Source organism: Trachypithecus francoisi, unplaced genomic scaffold (assembly GCF_009764315.1).
Source record: "Trachypithecus francoisi isolate TF-2019V2 unplaced genomic scaffold, Tfra_2.0 Lachesis_group2, whole genome shotgun sequence".
NCBI lineage: Eukaryota > Metazoa > Chordata > Mammalia > Primates > Cercopithecidae > Trachypithecus > Trachypithecus francoisi.
In genome coordinates this window covers 27,358,243-27,381,619 of record NW_022681465.1, presented here as the reverse complement: position 1 = coordinate 27,381,619, position 23,377 = coordinate 27,358,243, and the positions used below count along the sequence as shown (strand labels likewise).

The 23,377-nt window shown below is 34.0% G+C and overlaps 1 protein-coding gene across 4 annotated transcripts in view; it reads left to right on the top strand.

Moving 5' to 3' along the window:
* FER (FER tyrosine kinase) overlaps positions 1–23,377 on the top strand; it is a 451,703-nt gene that overhangs the window by 117,694 nt on the left and 310,632 nt on the right. For all 4 annotated transcript variants that reach the window (XR_004429709.1, XM_033178963.1, XM_033178962.1 and 1 more), the window contains exons 6-8: positions 12,453–12,636; positions 16,031–16,168; positions 16,756–16,875. Coding sequence is in view for 3 of the 4 variants with exons in the window: in XM_033178963.1 (XP_033034854.1) it covers positions 12,453–12,636; positions 16,031–16,168; positions 16,756–16,875 (442 nt within the window). In the remaining variant the exon portion in view is untranslated. The remainder of the gene's footprint in view (positions 1–12,452; positions 12,637–16,030; positions 16,169–16,755; positions 16,876–23,377) is intronic.

The window sequence follows — 23,377 nt, the reverse complement described above, 5'->3', positions numbered from 1 at the left end:
GTATTGATAATATAAACAGTGTGATCTAAACAGCACATGGTAAAATTATAATCTTTCAATAACTTTTAAAAAATTGATTTGTTTAAATTTCTTTTTTTCAAATAAGAACTATATCAATTTATGCATTTAAGAACTGTTTGTTGAGTTCTTGCTATATGTTAGTCACTGCTGTCTTAATTTGGGATATTGTAGATAACAATACATACAAAAATCCCAGCCTCCTTGAGGCTTACATTTTAGAGCAGAAGATAGCTGATTTGTAAAAGAAATAAGTGAAACATAGCATGTAAAATGGTGATAAATAAATACCACGGAGAAAAATGAAACAAGGTAGGGAGATTGGGTATTGAGAAGATGATTGTGTATTCCTCATGGAGAAAGAAACATTTAAATAAAGAGTGAAGGAAGTCAGAAAATGAACCATGTGATCATCTGTAGCAAAGAGTACTCCAGGTAGAGGGAACAGCCAAACAAAGTCATTGAGATTTTATCATTTCTGGCATATTTGAAGATCAGTGCAGATGCCTTTTTGTCTGTAACTGAGTTAATTGATAAGAGAGAGGCATGGAGGTATGACATGAGGTCAGAGATGAAGAATGATGGTAGTTGACAGGCAACACATAGATTATGTAGGATCTTGGTAGTTCTTTTAAAACACTGACTTTTACTCAAGTAAGATAGGAAGCCATTGGGGTGTTTTGAGCAGAGGAGTGACGTGAATGAACTTACATTTTAACAGGATAATTGTTGTAACCTTTTTGAGAATAGTCTGAAATGAGAGAGGGAGGACAGAAGTAAGGAGACAGTTACTTCCAGGCTGTTGCAGTAGTTTAGGCAGGGGGTCATGATGATTTGGACCTGGTTGGTAGCAAAAGAAGTGCTGAGAAGTGCTCAAATTCTGTATAAACAATGAATCCTTGTTATTCAGGGTAGTTTGACAAAGTCACTGTGTACATTAAATTAGTTAGTGCTGACTTGTTTCACCTAGGGACATAAAGGTTTGTTTCCTGCAAGCAATGACAACATTTTCAGCAACTGATGAATACATAACTTTGTTTTATGTATGTTTTCATTTAAAGACACCTTATGTAACATTGAACTCACAATCAGTGGTACTATAACTCATGGCTAAATGAAACTTACCTAAGACAGGTATCTTCTCTTTAAGGGTCATCACTGCCTTTTTGAGTGTAGGACCATTAGACAGACTTTAGCACTAGGGCCATTTCAAACAGTGAAATCACTAACAAAATTCACAAAAATGTGAAAAATGCACCACATAGACTGCAAATTGTTTACAGTTGTGAAAGCTGAAACAGAGCAGAGCCTAATTTTGTTCAATCTCAGCTCAGAACCTGTGCCTTTACTCAAATTTTTTGCGCTGTGCACATGGCATACCCATAATTGACCTGGAATGCAGTGCATGTATTGTTTTGGGGGTTTTAAAGAAATTTTACCCAGTAGGTAGATTCAGGAATACAACTTTCACAAATAATGAAAATCTACTATCTATTGAAAGTAGAACTGGCTGGACGCGGTCGCTCACGCCTGTAATCCCAGCACTTTGAGAGGCTGAGGCAGATAGATCACTTGAGGCCAGGAGTTCAAGACCAACCTGGCCACTGGCCATCATGGTGAAACCCTGTCTGTACTAAATATACAAAAAATTAACCAGTCCTGGTGTGGCAAACACCTGTAGTCCCAGCTACTAGGGAGGCTGAGGCACCAGAATTGCCTGACCCAGGAGGCGGAGGTTACAGTGAGCCAAGATTGCCCCCACTGCACTCTAACCTGGGTGACAGAGCAGCAAGACCCTGTCAAAAAAAAAAAAAAAAAAAAGCCTAGAGGATTTGCCATTGAATTGGATGTAGTTTGTGAGAGAAAGAGGAAAAGACTGATTCCAAAATTTTTGGCCTGAGCAACTGGAAGAATGGCATTGTTAGTAACTGAGGTGGGAAAAATGTGGGAAGACTGGTTTTTAGAGTCTTATTAGATACTTAAGTGGAGATGTTGAATTAAATCTCTAGTTCAGCAGTTCCAGGGAGAGGTCTGGAGTAGAACTGTAAATATGAAATGTTAATTGTCATTTTAAAGCCATGAGATTTTATGACATTACCAGTAGTATGAATGAAGATAAAAAAGAGGAGTCTTAACAAAGACTCTTAACAAAGAGCCCAACATGAAGTCAGGGAAATAAAGAGATAAAAATAATACAAAAGACCAATAGGAAAACTAAGTGAATGTACTATTCTGGAAGACAATATGGGAAGACAGGTTTCAAGGAAGAGCAAGTGATTAACTAGGTTAAATACTGCTGAAACATAAAGTGAGGACTAAGATTTGGAGTTAGCAAAGTGTACGTTATTGGTGATTTTGACAAGAGAAATTTCAGTGGAGTGGTACAGGGAAAACCCTAAATGGACTGGGTTTAAGAAAGAAGGAGAGAAAAGAAACTGGAGATAACTAGTATCAGTTCTGCAGTAAAGGGGAGGAGAGAAATATGGAAGTAACTGGAAGAAGTGTAGTAAAGGGAGGGTTTTTTTGTTTTTCAAGATTGGGAGCTATTACGACTTGTTTGCTGATGAAACTGGACTTCTAGGGAAGGAAACACAGTTGAGGCAGCAGGAATGAAGGAAGAATTGCTGGAGAAATGTCCCTGAGTAGGTGAGAGAGGATACATCTAGTACCCAAATAAATAGATTAGTCTTTACTTTGAACAAGGACAGTTTATTCATAGTAATAGTTTAGGAGAGATGGAGAGATATGGATTCAGATGAAAAGGTTAGATATGCTGGTGAAAGCTTATGGAAGTTCTCTTCAGAGTAATTTCTAAAAATGGGGTTCATGGACTCCCTCTTCACAGTAATATGGCTCAGATTTCAAAATCATAAGGTACAAACTATTAAGTATACAATGAAAAGTGTTTTTTTTCCCAGTCATTATTCATTTTTTTCCTCCAGAGGCAACAGATATTATCTGCTTTTTCTAGAGATATTTTATGCATAACATGTAGCTTTTAAGCCAGTTTATTAAGTGTTCATCAACTTATTAGATACATTTCATATCATAGTACATATTAGGAGTTGGAGGTTAGTGTGTGGTTGTTTATGCTAAGTTAATGATGATCTCTGCACTTCTGGTACAGTTATATCTTAACATGATGACTATTTGGTGAGCCTTCATTTTATTTTTTTTTTTTTTTTTTTTTTTTTTTTTTTTTTTTGAGACGGCGTCTCGCTCTGTTGCCCGGCCTGGAGTGCAGTGGCCGGATCTCAGCTCACTGCAAGCTCCGCCTCCCGGGTTTACCGCCATTCTCCTGCCTCAGCCTCCCGAGTAGCTGGGACTACAGGCGCCCGCCACCTCGCCCGGCTATTTTTTTCTATTTTTTAGTAGAGACGGGGTTTCACAGTGTTAGCCAGGATGGTCTCGATCTCCTGACCTCGTGATCCGCCCGTCTCGGCCTCCCAAAGTGCTGGGATTACAGGCTTGAGCCACCGCGCCCGGCCCATTTTAATTTTTTCTTATCAAATATCTTTTAGGAAGAGACTATAACTGTGCATCCCTCATATAACCTAGAACACCATGGATTGTAGATAAACATTTAAAGGATGAATGCCCTAAATTTTCTGTAAATGTTGTTTTTCCACGTATTTGACTAGTCTTCTAAAGTAGAGTTAAATCTTTTTTTTTTTTTTTCCATAGTGTGGCTTCTTTTTGTATTAATATTACATGCAGTGGAAACATACCTGCTAGGAGACATACAAATTAAAACTAAATTTTCTTTTCTGAACTAGGAAATCAGTGCTTTGATATTTAAAGAACAAATCGTTGAGGCTTCTTATCTGTAGGCTGAATAACACCAGTTCTTTAGATATAATGATTATTCTGTTACTTTAAAAGTTTGATCCAGTTTTCACAGCTGTCTTTTAACTATATTTTAACGTCATTTCAGTCCTACAGAAATGTTGAAAGAATAGTAAAAAGAATTCCCATATACCGTTCACTCACATTTCCCGAATGTTCACATTTTACCACATTTGCTTTATATTTTTCTCTCTCTGTATGTGGTGCGTATATATGTATGTGTGTGTGTGTATGTGTAAATATAAAAACGTAAATGTATATTTATTAAGTTGTCATATCTTTTTGGTTGCCTTTACGCTGGAACAGTTAATAGTCTTCATGGTTCGCAAAATGTTGACATTTTTGAGCAGTATAGGGCGGTTATTTTGTGCAGTATTCCTTGATTTGTTTTTCTGCATAATATTTGTTATTTATTTTTCATAGGAATACCATAGAAATGATGTTCTGTTGTCGGTGCTTTATATCAGGTTCATGATGTCAGTTCATCCCATTATTGGATATTAATTTGATCATTGGAATAAGGTGATATATACTTGATTTCTCCACACTAAAGTTACATTTTCATTTTTCTTTGTTAATAAGTATTGTAGGGAAAACATTGACACTGTGTAAATATGGTGTTACTCTTCAGATTTTCACCCACTAGTTTTTCTGTCTATCAATGATCCTTGCCGAAATTATTTATTATCATGGCAATTGTGAAATGGTAATTTTCTAATTCCGTTATTCCTTTTATATTTATTAATTTGTTTTTAATATATGGAAGGGCTTTTCCCTCTCTCCAGTTTATTTTTTAAATTTATGTATTAATTTAATGTATTAGAATGAACTCACAGATTCAGATTTTTATTCATGGATTATAATTTTCTACCATAATAATTATATACTATCATGCTCAGATTTGGGCAGTGGGAGCCACTTCAAACTGGCTCCTCTGTCCTTTTGACACATTCCTGTCGTTCATTGAGTACGTATTTTCTGGCTCATCTTACACTTTTCCTACTTCAGGTTCCATTTCTCTAGGAAACCCTAGTTCCTTTTATTGGAGAACTGTATTTAGAAAACAATATCTGGCCGTTGGTGTGCTCATTTCTAGTGGAGTATCTTGTTCGAGGTCCTGTTAATTGACAGAGACAGGAAATAAGCAACATGTACACACCCATGTACACCTGTGCTTTTTTTCTGTTATTTATTGGTCTATCTAGGGATACACTGAGGGGTTCACATTGATACTTCAAATTCAAATCTAATACCACAGAGTTTATTCCTTCTCTTCCTATTTATATATTTGCAACTGCTTTTTCTGGCAGTGAGAAACCTAGCTTCTGTCATTCACAATATTTTACTTACTTGCTCAAATGCTAGAATACACAGAAAGTAATTTCAATATTGCTAACTTGTGCTTCTGAAAAATGAAACTTAAAAATTATAGTTTGGTATTTGTTTAAATCTTTTCTTGTCATTAGCCTTCTATTTGTAATCATATACTGTTTTCCAAAGTTACTTAGTTTTTTACAAAATTACTTCCCTACTCCTTTTAGTGTGGTTAGTGTTATTCACTGGAAATACAGTTTGGTTCATTTGTTTCTGTCGTATTTCATTTTAATTTCGCCCCCCCATCCTTGTTAATTTTGTTTATTTCTATGTGAAACTTTAGTGATTCTAAAAGTTAACACTGTTCAAAACCATATAGAAAACTCAATCGTTTTTATTTCCCTTTCTTTCTTACACAAAACTACGATTATATAATATTCTTTTTCCTTTGCTTCTCCATTGATAATGCATCCTGAAAATGACAACATCCAAGTTGGTAGACAGTTTTTTCATTCTTTTTTTTTTTCTGTCATCACAGTCTCTTGCTAGTTTTTCATTCTTTTCAACAACTGCATGCCACTTTAAGATTATTTAAGCCCTTTCCTACATATGGACATATAGCTTAAAATAACCTTATATATGTGTTTTGTATGTGTGTGTGTTTGTGTGTGTGATTGGAGGAATGAATTCCCAGAAGTGTGATATAAATTCCAAGAAGTGTGATTGCTGGGTTAAAAGGTATACTTACATGTTATTTTGTTAGATACTGCCAAATTTCCTTCTATAAGGATTATACCAATTTGCATTTCTACTAGAAGTGTATGAATTTTTTTTCTCCACATCCTCACCAACAGAGTTTCTCAATTTGGTAGATGAGAAATAGTATCTTAGTTCCTCCTTCTTTAACTCTTACATTACTGTCACTGCTGTGATCTACCACTACAGTTTTTCAGTATTTTCACATGTAGAGCAGACCTTCTTTTTCTGATGGTTGTTTTTAGATCAGTCTTAAGCATGCTGCTGTTTCTTCTCTTCACCCCCACCCCTACCTCACCCCCCTACACCCACCCCCAAATAACCCACCCAACAGCCTTTGGTCTTCATAAAGGCTTGCTATGGGAGGGGGAGAGATCATTTGTAGAGATTTGGTGTTTACTTTTCTACTCATAGCCAATTTAAAATTTGGACTCTGTCTGCCTGTTATGCTGAGGATATGAGTTATATTTTTCATTTTTTTCTTTATTATAGTTTTGGGTAACATGTGGGAGATTCAGAATTATGCTGCTGCCACATCCCAGCTACCCAGAATTCCCTCATTCACAGTATTGTAAAATTATGGAATGTAGATTTGGACATGGTACATCATTCACTTTACAGGTTGTTAGAAGACTGTGGGTCAATCAAATGTAAGAATCACCATATATGCAAGGAAATTATATTACACAGAGTTTGAGAACTTGCTCTTTAAAGGTGTTTTATATTGAATTTTTAAATAAAGTATCACTTTCAGTTCTCTGAACAGTTCAAAACCCATAAAATGTTTAATAAATGTTTCTTGATAAATCAAATTTTCTTATGCCAGGAAATTTATTAAAAGTAGCAATATATATATACTTATTTATTATTATTATTATTTATTATTATTATTATTATTTTGAGACGGAATCTTACTCTGTCGCCCAGGCTGGAGTGCAGTGGCACGATCTCGGCTCACTGTAAGCTCCACCTCCTGATTCCAGTGATTGTCCTGCCTCAGCCTCCCGAGTAGCTGGGAGTGTGCACCACCACCCAGCTAATTTTTGTATTTTTAAATAGAGATAAGGTTTCACCATATTGGCCAGGCTGATCTTGAACTCCTGACCTCATGATCCTTCCGCCTCTGTCCCCCATAATGTTGGAATTACAAGTGTGAGCCACCGTGCCTGGCCATACCTATTATTTTTTTTAATGCTTTATAGGAGCGTATAAACACAAAAGTTTTTTTTCTTTTTGTCTTTCCAAATTCTGTGCTTTATTTAGCCTTTGCTATTAACTGCATTTTGTCAGTTTTCTGCCATTTAGTCTATTACAACCCAGTGAATTAGAAAGGGCAGATAATTTAACTATGTTTAAAAATTAGAAACTGAAATTTAGATTAAATGGTTTGCTTGGGGCTGCACAGCTAATCAAAGGAAAAGCTAAGACTAGAATTGACTTTTAACATTGTTCTTGTCAGAACCACACTGAGTAAAAAAGGTAGCTCCTTCATTGTTTCTACATATCACACTTGAATTTAACTTCCATGTGAAAAAAACTTGTGTATACATTTGACCCAAGTAACTATAAGTTAAGATGAATTCCTGTGCATTTTCTTCATACTTAGTGTGCCTAGGATAGTGATTGTAGAGTAATAAGTAAAATTGTGAAGTTGAGGAGCATATTAATCTCTTTTCACACTGCTATGAAGACATATACTTACTGGGCAATTTATAAAGAAAAGAGATTTAATTGGCTCACAGTTCCACATTGCTGGGGAGGCCTCAGGAAACTTACAATCATGGTGGAAGAGGAAGAGACATGACTTCACGGCGGCAGGTGAGAGACTGAGCAAGAGCAGGGAAAACTGCCTTATAAAACCATCAGATCTTCTGAGAACTCACTATCACGAGAACAGCATGGGGGAAAAAAACCCGTTCATGATTCAGTCACCTTCCACCTGGTCCCTCCCTTGACACATGGGAATTACAAGGATTATAATTCCAGATGAGATTTGGGTGGGGACACAGAGCCAAACCATATTAACAAGGAATGTTCTGAAATAAAGGAAAATTGTAAGGTGGTAGAAAGTTTAGTTATCCAAATCAAAGCAGGGTCTACTTGTGGGCACTTTATTTTTAGAAAATAATCACTTCTTAAATTTATTATCACAGGCTTTCTACCATAATATTTCACAAATGGCAAACACTTCAGAAATTTATAATAAAAAAGGTGACTTTTTAGACTAGCATAATGAGTAGTCTAGCCTTTCTCTTGTAAATGTCAAACTTACATAATTGAGTTTTGCTAGCTTCATTATATTGTTTATGGCGTGACATGTTGTTTATACATTCTGTTATTACAAAACATTAAATAGATTTGTCAACAAGTTGTGGCAAACGAATTATAATTTAATCTCTTTGTGAATTTTATTATGTGGAGGAGGAAAAATTGGATGTTTTCCTCCTTGTTGATTGACACGTAGAACACTCCATGCCCTGCTCCAATGCCTGTCATCATTTAAAGAAAAAAAGGAAAAAAGCACAGAGAACAAATATAGGATTCTGTGTCTGTTGAATGAAAAATAAGAATTGTTTTATTCTATATACTTCACATAATTTTAAGATCATTTGCATTTATTTAAAAGTTAAGAAAGTATATTAGTGATCTGAGATATTTTGAAGTAAATAGAATTATATTAGGTTATTTTTTGCAACAATTTTGTTAAGTAAAAGGAATTTTAAGGTTTTTATTTGTAACATTGGTTTTTATATGGTATTAACATTTCTGAAATTGACTTATATATCCTGTATAGCACCGTAAACATTTATTTTAAAACAAATCAGTAAAAAGTAGCATAGAATCCCTTTCCAAATCATGGTAAGTGAGCATGTTTTTAAAACTCTTTGTTTATACCTTCAAGGGAGGGAGATAAAAGATTGATTGATAATGTGCATACATAAGTATGCCTTATAACCAAATGTAGAAGTGTATGTGAGCTGTGGAGTACTCCTCCCCAAAATCTGTTAAAACATAACCTGAAATCTGGTTTTAAACCTGAAAGTGGTTTTGAGAATTTATTATTATTATTTTAATACAATGGATTCCGCATTGGATGCATTAAGTATTTTTGTAATTGTTATTAATGACCATTCGTAAGCTGTTGGTGATTAAATTTTGGCTCTAATAGCTTCAGGTTGTTTGTCATATACTATATTTAATAAAGAAAAAGGTATCTGGGAAATTCTTAACTTTTCTAATGTTATCTTGGAGCATAAAATCTTAGTTGAGTTGAGTGTTGTGTATTTAGTGAATCATTTTACACCAGCTAGAAAGACAGATGGGCAGTGTGCAGTTTAAATATCTGTGCAAATGGAAGGACAGATGGGTGGTTTAAATGGTTTAAATGTCTTAATGAAAATGTGTAGAGAGATTGTCTTCTGAAGTTAGACTAAAAAATTTAGGGAATTAGGAATAATAGTTTATATAACAATAAAATTTTTAAATAGGGCAAAATGTGGAATTCAGTGAATTGATTATACCTTTTGAACTGACAGTAAAACGTAACATCTTAGAACACAATACTCAAATACACTTGCATGGTAACTGCCTATTTTGTTTTCCTATTATGAACATGTGGACTGTAGAAAGTGTCTTTATTACTTGGAATTAACTTATCTGGTTAATTGTACCTGACCTTTTGAGCTGTTGTCAGAATTAATTTATTCAATTTCAAGTAATAAAAGAAACTTAAACTAGCTTAAAAATGGTGAGTTAAAAAAAAAAAAAAAGACCAAAAACCTTGAAATGGGCCTTAAAAAGGGCAGCTTCTGTAGCAGGAGTTAGTGAACTTTTACTCTGATTCAGGAATTAATATGACTTCGCTTCTAACCAAAATATTGGTTCCTATATGGGCAGTTATATACCTTAGATCTTGAGTGTCAGCTTCATATAGAAGCCTCCTCCTAACTTGTGTGGGTGGAGAGGAAAAGGGTGCTCATTTTTAGACGGAAGGCTGTGGGCTGGCCATAGGTATGTCAGTTGCATTGACCTTTTTTTTTTTTTTTTTTGATGGAGTCTCACTCTGTTGCCCAGGCTGGAGTGAAGTGGCTTGATCTTGGTTCACTGCAACCTCGGCCTCCTGGGTTAAAGTCATACTCCTGCCTCAGCCTCCCCAATGCCTGGTACCACAGGCACGCACCACCACACCCAGCTAATTTTTTTGTATTTTTAGTAGAGACAATGTTTCACTGTGCTGGCCAGGCCGGCCTCGAACTCCTGACCTCAAGTAATCTGCCCGCCTCAGCCTCTGAAAGTGTTGGGATTACACATGAGCCATTGTACCCAGGCAATTGCATTGACTTTTGGGGACTTTTAATGAAATATATTATGTAAGAAGAATGCTAAGTAGTAATATTCATGAATAAAAATGCTATTATATTATTCTATGAAAAATTATTATAGTAACTGATCATGTGGGAGGATATGTTCCTTAGAACATTAAGAATCATTCATGGTTAGTATTACCGAAGTCATTTTATTAATTGCTAAGTTAAAAAGTTGTGCCAAGTGTCATGCAGAGTGAAATAAATCTCTAGGGATTTATTTTAACTGAGGCAAAAGTTTACTGATTTCTGATAAACATTAAAAAAATTCAAATAGATTAGAATTTTTGAAAAAATCACTGGGCATACCTTATAGTAAGGAGTATAATCATTTTATATTAAAGTTATATAAACACATATGATTATTTACTAGTTCATGACATAAAATATATTATCTTGTAGGTGGTAGTCAAAAAGTTTGAAAAACTACTACTTTAGTGATTAAAGTTTTTTTTTTTTTTTTCTTTCTGATTTTCTTCAGGTGAGAACTGAATTAATGTACTTGCTTCCCTCCTGCCACTCTAGTTTTAGAACATGTTTCTGGTCAGCAGTGACAGGGGTTAGAGATACTCAGGTGAAAATATTATTTTCTTATTGAGAAGTTCTTTATGTTATAAAGTGAAATAGATTATCTGGGTAACATTTTATTAATAACTTGGACAGTTATTAATATCCCCATGTGCAAGAGCCAGTGAATGGACTATGGGTACAGAATTAAACTCTTTAATATAATTGTGTGTTACTCCCTAGAAGTCAGTGGTGATTCTAGTGTTTGTGAACACTAGAATGTATTGATAGTAGAGACATACAAGTCTGCCAGAAGGTTTGTTTCTGTTTATGTGATGTGGATGTAGTTCCTGAGCATCAGAATTGGAGGGATGATGAGAAAGCAAAGGAATTCTATTTCTCATTCTGTTGTTCTTCCTAGCAGTGGTCTGAGGTCTGACATTGTCCCTCTTTGCAAAAGCCTCACCTTTTCTCTGCTCTTTGCTCTGGGGTACTGAGATTCTTAAATGAGGAATACTCAGGTGGTTGCTGAGCCTACGCAGAACGGCAACAAAAGGGAGCCAGCCGTCAAAAATTCTCAACTTAAGATCTGTTTCTGGGGAGGGGATTTATTTGGAGGACCTCTTTAGAAAGGGCAGAAATTAGTAAATATCTTGAACAGTTTATTTTCTGAATCTACATTGACAAGAAATATTTGCGTAATTTGCATCAGAAGTTTAAGATCTGCTTAAAATTTTCATTTATTTATATATTCATTCGCTTATATTGGCAATCTGTAAATGTTTTCTAAATGACTAGCGGAGGAACCATAAAATGTTTTAACTTATAACATTATCAGTATCTCTCAGACTTCTTCTACATGAAGTCTAAATTTCTCTGCTTGATTTTCAAGTCATTCAGCACCTAGAAGTGCCCTACCTAAGCAGACCTATTTCTTTAACTTTCTCAAAACTTGCTGTCTTTAGACTAGCTTATCTCTATGTAACTTTGTTCTTTCCATGTATTTACTCAGTATTCCAGTTCTCAAGGCTCTATGTCAAGGACTCTGTTTGGCCAAATACTGAATTCCCAGTGTGTAGCACAGTGCCTAGTAGTGTTCAGCTAATAATATTCATTGAATGAAAGGAAGGAAGGAATGAAGGGAAAAAAGGAAGGTGAGAGGAAGGAACTATCTGTTCTTATCTTTCTTATACTTCTCCAGACATGTCCCATATTTTAAGGTTTGTCTTCTCCACAAAGCCTCCTCTGAGTACCCTTGTCTTTATTGATATCTCAAACATAGACCTAAAAATTTGACATTATTTATAAACTTTCTTGGTTTCTTGGTTTTACAGTTTTATGTGCATTGTTGTTTCAATTTGGTATAAGCTTCTTGAAGATGAAAAGGATCATGTATTTATACTTTTTTGTGTTTTACTTTGACCTTTGTTCACCATTTAGTATCCTACATGCCTCCTTCTTGGCAACCTTTGTGTTAAGGATGGGCAAATCAACAGTACCTTGCATAAAGCTAAGCACATAGTATGTGTTCAATAAAATTTTGTTATTTATAAAATGTGTGAAATAACAAAACAGTAGTAATTCAGTTTTCATGTAGTGAAGATAAAATTTATTTCTTTTACTAACGTTCTTCAATTTTTTTTTTAGGGAAGGAAACTGAAAAGGCCAAGGAACGATACGACAAAGCAACAATGAAACTTCATATGTTGCACAATCAGTATGTATTGGCGTTGAAAGGGGCACAGCTCCATCAGAATCAGTATTATGATATCACACTTCCCCTGCTTCTGGACTCCTTACAAAAGATGCAAGAAGAAATGATAAAAGCACTGTAAGATACATTTTCTTTTTATCATAAAATGCCTTCACAAAATGATTTCAACATATTTTCTCTCTAGTTTAGGTGTTGCTTCATAAGTTTTATTATTGACCCAGTCCAATGGGTATTTCAGACCTTGATTCTTCTTGATTTTCACTTTTGATGTCCCTTCAGTTTGTGCTTATCCCCTAAACCTTCTAGCTAGCTTCCAAAATGGTCCTTCTTTTGTATGTTTTTGTTTTGTTCCCTTAGCTGGAAATTTAAATGAAAAAAAAAATTATAAGTTGAAAAGTGTTTGGAAGTGAGTATCTGCCTCCAGAGAGTCGGGTATTTAAATCTGGAACAACTGAAAAGGCTCAAGGAAGAGATTTTTTTGAAGGTTTATTTGTCAGCTTCTTGTTCTTTCTTCTGTAAAAGATTAAAATCAACAAACGTTTATTGAAGTTTTACATATGCAAAACACATTACCTGATGCTTAGGGATATAGAGATGAGCAGACCACAGTTCTTGCCTTCCCGATCTAACAACATACTTTGATTAGTAAGTCAAATGTACACATGTTTATCATACACAGTGATACAAAATGACAGAAAAAAAAAGTCATCCTTTGGTAGACCCTATCTCCTTGCTTAGTTGTTTTAGTGCCTTCCAAATGACTAAATTCAATTTTCTTTCACTGAAAATTGCATAGGGGAATTCTTCAATGTTAGAGTTGCTGTGAACTATGTGGAGGGTTGAAGAATGGTGTAGTAATGAAAGAGAGTTAGAAAAGAAGTAAATGGTTGGTTATCTCTCAGGTGGAGATAAAGTTCACAAATGAGTAGTGAAGTATGAGAAAAGGAACTTGGGCCAGTTTAATGCAGGTTCTTGCATTGTAGTTACTTTATCTGTAATTACATAAATTAGCATATAAGCTCTTAGGTTTAGCATATTTTGAAATGTAAATTGATATGAAAAATTATTATGAGCATTTTTCAGGTTATGGTACAAGAGGAAGCCTGTATATTACATAAATTAACCCATTTATGCCAGAGGTTGCAAATTTTTTTGTGTGAACATTTTTTGTGTGTGAAAAATCAGACCTTAGCAATAACCTTGAGCAGTAGGATATAAATAACTCCCATAAGCTTAGCGTTCCAACAACGGAACACTAGTCATAAATGGGTTAATAGATTCCAAAGTAACTGTTAAAGGTAAAATGGTAACTTCTAAAACAAAGCATTTCGTTTATACACTACATTGCACTTTGCAAAGCAGTTTCATGTGCATTTGCTCACTTGTTCCTTACAGTATCCTGTAGAGTGAGGAAGTACAGGTTATATCCACGGTTTATCTTTGACAGACAAGTGAGAATGGACCCAGAATCACAAAGCTAAGAGGTGGCAGATCTGGAACTTGAAGCTTGAAGTCTTCTGACTAATCCTGCACTCTCTGTGAGAGGAATGTAGTGTTTTGAAGAATATACCCTTAAAATTCCTGTGTACCCAGAATCTCAGAATGTGACCTTATTTGGAAATAGGGTCTTTTCAGATGTAATTAGTCAAGGATCTCAAGATGAAATCATTCTGGATTTAGAGTAGGCCCTAAATCCAATGACTGGAGTCCTTGTAAGAAGATGAGAGGAAGGACACAGACACACAGAAGGCCTTGTGAAGACAGAGGCAGAGATTGGCATTGTTTTCTTTGAAGGGCTCGCTGGTGCCATAACAGATTTAGTACAACTAGCTATCACTGTGTTAGATTATTCTGTTCACATACAAGTATTTCAGGTTAGGAATAATATTTCTTGGGCTATTGACTTCCACAGCCTCTGAAATTAGAAGAGCAAATTTGTCTTTGCTGCCTTCCAGACTCTGCTTGACTTTTACTTCTCTTTGTGTGAAAATAAAGATAATTAGATAGTATATACTTGTGTGTAGGTAACACTAAATTTTAGGTGATCCTCCATATTCACATAAGATAAAGTGTTTTTAGTTAATTTGAATATGTAAACTTTTTAGTGTTGATAAAATAGTGAAATGTCTACTTAAATATTTGATTCATAAATTTACTTATCTCTAAAGTACGTACTATTGATTTAGAAATATTTCCTTTCCTACTTCCATTTATTAATAGACATTTTTAAACTGTTCACATGAATTTTCAAGAATAGTATCTTCATCATCACTGGAATATTTTTTTGAGACATATAATAGTTTCCCATGGTATGTTATTTGTACTTTGTAATACATTATTTTAGATTTAGAATTTAAAAATTCCAAGCATGATTATATCACCTCAGTTGAATCTCATGGAACAAATACCCATTCATGTAATATTAGGAGATTTTTTTCATTTTTCCTCCCCATTTGTATTAAAGATGAATGTTATGATCTCCACTGTCTTGCTTAAAGAGTTATTTAGATAGGCTCATTTACATGAACAACATTCAGTACTTTTACTTATGAGATTATAATCCCAGAGATATTTACTAAATCTGTATCAAATTTTTCTGCCTCCCCTTTTCTTTAAATTGTGTCTGTCAGGTGATTTCTCTAATTATTTGAAACTAGCATTGCCTGAAACAGTTTAAATCTCATTTTTTAAACCTAAATGATATTTTCCTATTTAAAATAAAGTAATTGAGAGAATATCTCACAATAAGGGAGCTTGTAAGGATTAGTTTTTTGTAAGTAATTATTGTGGAAAAGAAAATCAAACCATGCTTTATATTTATTTCAGCATGTGCAGGATAAGCTTGTCTGTCTGCACTTGTTGTTGACAGTGACCTATGGCATATTTTTACGGTATATCATTTTTAAGTAGGAAGCTGGTCTTTGCGATGGAATAGTTTTTTTCCTTTTTGCATTTATTAGACCAGGCTAATAATTTTGATGACATTTTTGCTACTGATTGGAGGTCAAGAGAAGAAATTTAGATGTCTTTCAAGGTATAGAACCAGTTGAACTAAGTATACAAAAAAGAGCAGAGGCCCAGAGAAGCCGGGAAGAACCAGACAGGCAGAGCATGTGAGGAAGTAGCAGACACTGGAAAGGAACATTAAAGAGTCAGGAGTTGATCAGAGTTCCATGTTATACAACCCAAAATTTATATGAGAATATTTAGACACAGAAAGTTATCATCTCTGGCCCTACATTTTGGACATATCACATACATGTTTGAAAAAGTAATGCTTTACTCTAGATCGTTTGTAATTATTGTATGATAACAAATATAAATTGCTAATCTGTACATTTATATAATCCCCCCACTTTCCTCTCCAGGTGTGAAATAAGGTGGTACAGGAAACAACCATCTGTGTGTTTTGATGTTATATTTCTTATGCTTATTGTTCTGAATCCTTTTTGAGATGGTATTTCTCTTGATAAAACTTTAAAATGCTGCAAAATTTTATTTTTGTTTTCAGCAAAGGTATATTTGATGAATACAGCCAGATAACCAGTCTTGTCACAGAGGAGATAGTGAATGTCCATAAAGAGATTCAAATGTCGGTTGAACAAATAGATCCTAATACAGAATACAATAATTTCATAGATGTTTACAGGTATGACATGTTTATTCCTCTTTAAGGATTTATGACAGTGTTATTTTTCATTCATATAATAACCGCAGATAAAAATAAGAAATATTTAAGATCTTATTAAGACATATAATATTTCAGATTAATTTGTCTGCTTTTAATTTTAAAAGTTCTTTGTCAATGATAACTATATAATGTATAGTTTTATATGTAAAAATATGTTAGTTGTTAATCCATGTTTAATCCATGCTTAAATCCATATTCAATCCATGAAATTATATTTTCTTTTTAACACTTATATAATAGTACCATGACTTTATATGGATATTAAACTTTATGATGCACCAAATACTTTTCCATGGCATCTTATTTTATACTTACTACAATTGTGGCAGGAATAAAGCAGGTTAATATCTGAATTCTGCAAAAAAGGAAACTAAGTCTCAAGTTACACAATTTTGAAACCTAGGATTTAGTTTGATTTATACTATCTGTGTTTACTTTGTTAACATAATTTTGGATAAAAACAAATATTCTGCCTTTGGTGTATATGAAGATGTATTATGATACTGTATTTACAATGATCAAAATTGTTTGGCATGCTTTACTAGAACAACGGCTGATAAAGAACAAGAAATAGAGTTTGATACTTCCTTATTGGAAGAAAATGAAAATCTTCAGGCAAATGAGATCATGTGGAATAATTTAACAGCAGAAAATTTGCAAGTAATGTAAGTATTTACAAAATATGAATAACTTAAATACTAGTATTATTGCTTTATAGTTGTACTCTATCAGATTTAAAATTTCAATTATTTTTACAAGTAATGAAAGTAAATTTTGGGGGTCAGAGTGACATGTTTTGAGAAATATGTTAATTTTACTCATTTTCATCACTACTTTTGGTAATTCTGAATATCAAAGTTTTGTGTGATGTTACATTCATTTGCCCAATTGTTGCTAGTATTTGACATTAGAATAATGCTTTATGCTTTTCCAAATTTATATATATTTTAAAATCGCATTTCATCCTCACAATTTATTGGAAGAACCATTTTGGAAATTAGGTTGTTTACTGTTAGAGATAAGAGAGTTATTGATGTCAGAGCGCTTAGTACAAAAAATTGACTTTTAATTGAATTATTTTCTCTCGAAGCAGGGATGTCTTCTGTTATAGGCTATTAAATCAGTTCCTTCTTCACTTTGTTGTTTTTGTTGTATAAAATATTAAAGGAATTTTGAGAAATCTCAATGCGTTTTTAGTTCTTTTCAAACATTAAAAGCAATTAGTAGTACATTTTTGAATTTAGAAAACATAAGGTGCTCTACTTCTAAATATTTAACCTATCTCCTGATTTTGTTCGTGAGCAACACAAGGAAATATATTTATTAACAAATATTGCATGTGTTTTTCTTTATACTGGAACCACAGCTATAAGTGATTATGCACTCATTGCTCCTCAATGTTAGACGACATGTTATATCATATCACCTGTTGGAAGTTTACCTGAAACGGCTCAGCCAAATGTCCCTACCTAATATAATTAAACAATCTTCTTTCTATTGTTCAGTAACGTGGTAGTGGTACAGGTAATTAGCTAAGGTGCGGAACTTGGACTGGCTCTTGGAAAGGGGTTTGGAATCTTTTTTTTTTTTTAATTTTATTTCATTTTATTTTTGAGATGAGGTCTCACTTTGTTGCCCAGGCTGGAGTGCAGTGGTGCGATCTTGGCTCACTGCAACCTCTGCCTCCCAGTTCAAACAATTCTCAGGCCTCAGCCTCCCCAGTAGCTGGGATTACAGGCATGTGCCACCATGCCTGGCTAATTTTTGTGTTTTTTGTAGAGATGGGGTTTGCCCTGCTGGCCAGGCTAATCTCAAATTCCTGACTTCAAGTGATTCACCTGCCTTGGCCTGCCAGAGTCCTGGGATTATAGGCGTGAGCCACTGTGCCCAGCCAGGTGTTTGGAATCTTTAAAGCTGGCTAGATAGGATTGAAGAAACTAACAAATATTTGTCCGCGAATCATGTGTACAAGATGAAGGCTTAATAATTATGGTATGCTGACTGCTGATGAGAGCAGTGGAGGCATGGGAGTACCCTGCATTACAGAATTTTTCCTAGCAGCCTTATTGGGATTTTTGAAGCTGTTCCTATGTTTTTCATGCCCTACACAGGAGTCGCACTTTGACTAGGTTTCTGACCGTTGATATTTAAAATGTCAGCTATCTCTAAACCAGTAGGCCTTGCCCTGGGTGATTTTACACTCCAGGGGACATTTGACAGTATCTGGAGACATTAGCTATAGATGCTGCTAAACATTCTACAGTGCACAGGACAGCCTCCCAGACAAAGAATGACCTGGTGAAAATATCAGTAGTGTTGAAGTTGAGAGACTCTGCTCTAAACAATAGAGTTGAATGTATGGTACAAAATAGATAGCAGAGTTTCTCAATTCTTGTGCAGTGCGACATTCCATTTCTCAATTCACGTGCTGCTGGTGAAGGAATATGACATAGATTATTCCTGTTTTTTTGTGTTACATTGCTCCCAAATAACTTACTAATTTATTCATCCAGTATGTTTACTATATATCTAAGGTTGTAAGGGTTAATACCTTCAAGGAGGTTACACTGAAATTGATTAATATGTTTTAATAAACACCAAAAAGAATGAGTAGATAGATATTGGAATATAATGTGGTAAAATTAAAAATAGCTACCTGTTATAAGCTTATGTAAAATTAGAGATTTTGTGACCAAAGAAGGATTTGTTTTATAGCTTTCTAGGGTATAATGAGAGCAAAATTAGTTATGCTCATAAATCATTGTTTCTTAATTATAGTGGTGAAGCAGTAAACAAAAATGCAATAAATTAAAGGTAATAAATCTTTGATAATGTGATAGAAGTTTTAATTGCTCACATTTTACTGAGATAAAACTTTAGTTACATTTCATTGAACAGTATCTGTATTCAGGATACGAGTTTAAGATTAGGGTTTCTTCAAGAATTTTATTCCCAGAGAATTATTCAGTGTCTCTGTTGGCACTTTCAAATAAATATAAGGTAATTCTATTAAAACTGTATATATTTTTTGAATGTAATATAAGACTTAGGAAAATCTTTCTTCCTTTTTTTTTTTTTAACTTAGTAGTGCTTTAAGTTAAACATCTTTTCTTTCCTGAAGGCATTAATATTGTTAATTTAGTTGTAGATTGTATTGTAATATTATTCTAATAGAAGCGAAAGAAACAAATGAACAGTTAGTTCCTGGAAAAAGAAATACAAATTACCAATAGTACTTGGAAAAGATAGTCTTCATTGGCAATTAAATATAAATTAAAAAGAATTAGGCTATTTCACTTACCAGATTAGCAAAGATTAAATAATTCGATAATACCCAGTGTTATATAACACAGATATATAAGCGCTCTTATAAAATGTCTCTACATATGTCAGTTGGTGTATAATTTGGCAAATTATGTTTGTGAAACTGGACAGATTACTTATCCCCTCTGTTATGGAAATCTAACACTGATAAAGTTACCACCTTTACCCATCTGAATATGTACCACAAAGCATTTTATTGTAATCTCATTATTTATATATCAACCGTATTTATCAAAGTCTAAATACATAGGAGAGTTAAACTCAGTTATTCGTAGGATTATCTCCTATTTATAGGAAAAATTTTTGGATGGTGTCTTACCATGTGGTCAAAGGCTGTTTCTCAGCTCCAGGTAACTTCTAGTACTGAGCACCTGAGGCTGTGCACTTCCCATCACACATGCATTTAGGCTACATTATTTTTGGACTTAAATCTGAGGTTGCTTTCTTTGTTTCTATTATATATAACATAGTCTCTCTCCTTCCCTACCAACACCTGTCTCCCATCTGCCTCTTTTTTTTGCATCTACCTTCTTTGCCAAATGCTGAAAGGGTTTTTGCGCTTAATTTATTTTTAATCATCTATTTATTAAAATTATATATGCAAAATTTCATCTCATCTAGTTACTATTTAAATGAATAATTTGGGACTCAGTAATTTTAGTTTATCAAATTACTTGAAAAATTAAAGTCTATACAATTTTGAACATTAGAAGAATATATTTAAGTGTCTGTTTTGTGCTTTTTGTCATTGTGGACAGATGAGTCATCTAATGGTGACCTATTGCAAACTTAAATGGAGTTTTGAATCAACACATCAGTAGGCTAAGTATGACAAATTAAAGATAGCAGGTTATTCCAAAATAATATAAGCATTAACTTGTCTGCAAAAGAAGGAATTTTGATTAATTTTAATAAAATGGTAAAGAATTAAGGTCCTGTTTAGTTATTTTGTTGACTCTGTTTTCTGATTTCAAATGAGGTCTCTTTATTATAAGTTGTTATTGCCTATCAGTAGTAGATATATTTGAATACCATGATTATGTGAAATGTATAGTCTTATATTCTAAAGCAAAATCTAGTCTCAGGCCTTAGGATTTCAAGTACATTTTAAAAAATTTAAAATCAGAACATATTTAGCTTTTCTAATAGAATATAAATAGGATCTCTTAATTGAAGAATGGCAATTCTCTATGTGGAAAAGTGATTCTCTTGGTTCTTATAGGGCGTGAGTCAGCAAACTATAGCCCATGAGGCAAATCCAGCTAGTTGCCTATTTTTGTGCAGCCCACGAGCTAAGAATGCTGCTTGCATTTTAAATGGTTGGAAAAAAATCAAAGGAAGAATTATATTTTGTGACAAACAAAAATTATGTGACGTTTGAATATCAGAGTACATAAATAAAGTTTTATTGGAACACAGCCATGCTCATTCATTTACCTGCTGTCTATGAGTGATTTCCCGCTACAGTGGCAGAGCCAGGCAATTGTGACAGAGACCATATGTGGCACAGTCATCACTTCACACTGCTGCTTGGCACTATACAAATCACAGTGACACAGTTATAACTCAACAGCATTTCGAGTGCCACACATATCAATGTACTGTGGCATCTTATTTTTATTATCAGTTCATACCTGTAGTGTCAAAAGAAGAAGAGGAAATGGATTTAAAATGTGACACTTTTAAGGCACAGCAGAGTGTGGATTATTTTGTTATTGAATTAGATAAAGAAACATTGTGTTTATTATGCCATTGCACCATGCCTGCTAAGCATTGAATATACTTAATTAAAATCTTATGCTCATGGATTGATACTGGTATTTGGCAGAACCAGTCTATGTACTGTACAAATATGAAAGACTTAAAATCTTATTAAATGTCTGCATTAATAGGTGAACATTTACAGTTGATTTTGATTGTAAACACTAACTTTGAACTGCAGTGATAGGGGAAGTATTATGGCCATCAAAAGATTTTCATTCTTCTCATTAGGAGACTGGAAAAGATAAGTACATGGATAAATATATGAAATATTTTATTATTGAAGATAATTTACTATTTAAACAAAACAAAAACAATGCAATGCGTAGTTTGCAACATAAGCAAAAGTAAAATATACAAAGCATATCACAATAATAGCACAAAGACAGGAAAAGGAGAAACAGAACTATACTACTGTAAGATTCCCATACTATATACATGGTATGTATACAAAGTGGCATAATACCACTTAAAGATATATATGGTAAATTATATACAAAATAAAATAAAACCTTACAATAACATGTACCCAATTATGACTATATTTTTCGATTTGCCAACAAAATATTTGTGAATATTTGTTTTCTCTTTTGTTATATAAATACTTATATACTATGCTTGATTTTGCCACTTGGTGGCAAAGTCTAAAATATTTGCTCTCTGTGCTTTTATCAGAAAATGGTTGCTGACTCCTGTTGTAGAGGATGATACCAATTTAACCCATCCAACTCTCTGAATCAACCTTGTACTGAATGGGGTGTCAAATACTTCACTACTCCTTCATCTCTTACATAGAACCTTGCTTTTACCAAATCTGTTTTGGGCTGTTCTTGTTTACAGTATTAGCTCAAGTTTGGTCTCTGGTTGAACATATACAATATTAGAATTTTCTCAGGCTGTGTTAGGGGAATACTTTAGGAGTGAGTTGGAAAGATTTGGAAAAATGTAAAATATTGAAGTCAGGTGACATGTTGGAAGGACTGTTTGATTAAGGGAAACAAAGTTGCAGGGAAGAAAGCAGATGGATTTTTTGGATTGGAGATGGAGTAAGTGGGTATTAGGAGGTGACTATAACAGAAACTTGTAACTTTTGCTTGGTTGTAGAAGCCGTCTTCTGTTTACTCTTGAGAAAGCTCATAAAGATTTGTGTCACGGTATAGAATGTCATCCATAAAAATCCTATGCTCTTGCAATTATATTTTAAGAAAGAGATGGCAAGAAATAGTTTATATTTTCAATTTATGTTGCAGCAATAGAGAAAAAGAGATGTCAGAAAAGTTACCTTAGGCAACTATAAATTCCGTTTTTTTAATTAACTCAAATATCACACTTAAAGTTACAGCATTGCAAATTTCATGTGAGAAATAAAAGTTAAGATGAATTGTTTGTCAAGTCATAATTTTTTTGGAAGTTGGAAGTTTGGTCCCTTTAAGAGTGTTGTAAGATTTAGATCATGACATCCAATGATTATGATATGAAAAGTGTTGGATAAGTATTAGAAACTTTTTATTATCCATAATAAAGGTTTTAGGACTTTGTATCTTTTTTTTTTTTTTTTTTTTTTGAGATGGAGTCTTGCTCTGTCACCCAGGCTGGAGTGCAGTGGCGCAATCTCTGCTCACCACAACCTCTGCCTCCCAGTTTCAAGTGATTTTCCTGCCTCAGCTTTCTGACTAGTTGGGACTATGGGCGTGCACCACCATGCTTGGCTAATTTTTTGTGTTTTTAGTAGAGATGGAGTTTCACCATGTTGGCCAGGCTGGTCTCAAACTCCTGACATCAAGTGATCCACCCGCCGCAGCCTCCCAAAGTGCTGTGATTACAGGCGTGAGCCAACGTGCTGGGCTGCCTTTGTATCGTTTAATACAATTAAATCTTTAAAAATTACCTAACTAAAGCATGCAGATGATAAAATCTGTAAAATCTTACAAAAGGATATACAATAAAAATTAAAATTTTCCTTTCTTCTTTTTGTCGACCACCATCACTACCTTCCAGGTTTAACTCATGAAAAAAGTGTATGTGTTTTTCTAGAATGTGTATACAAGCATATACATGTGTATGAATTGTTTTCTTCTGTGT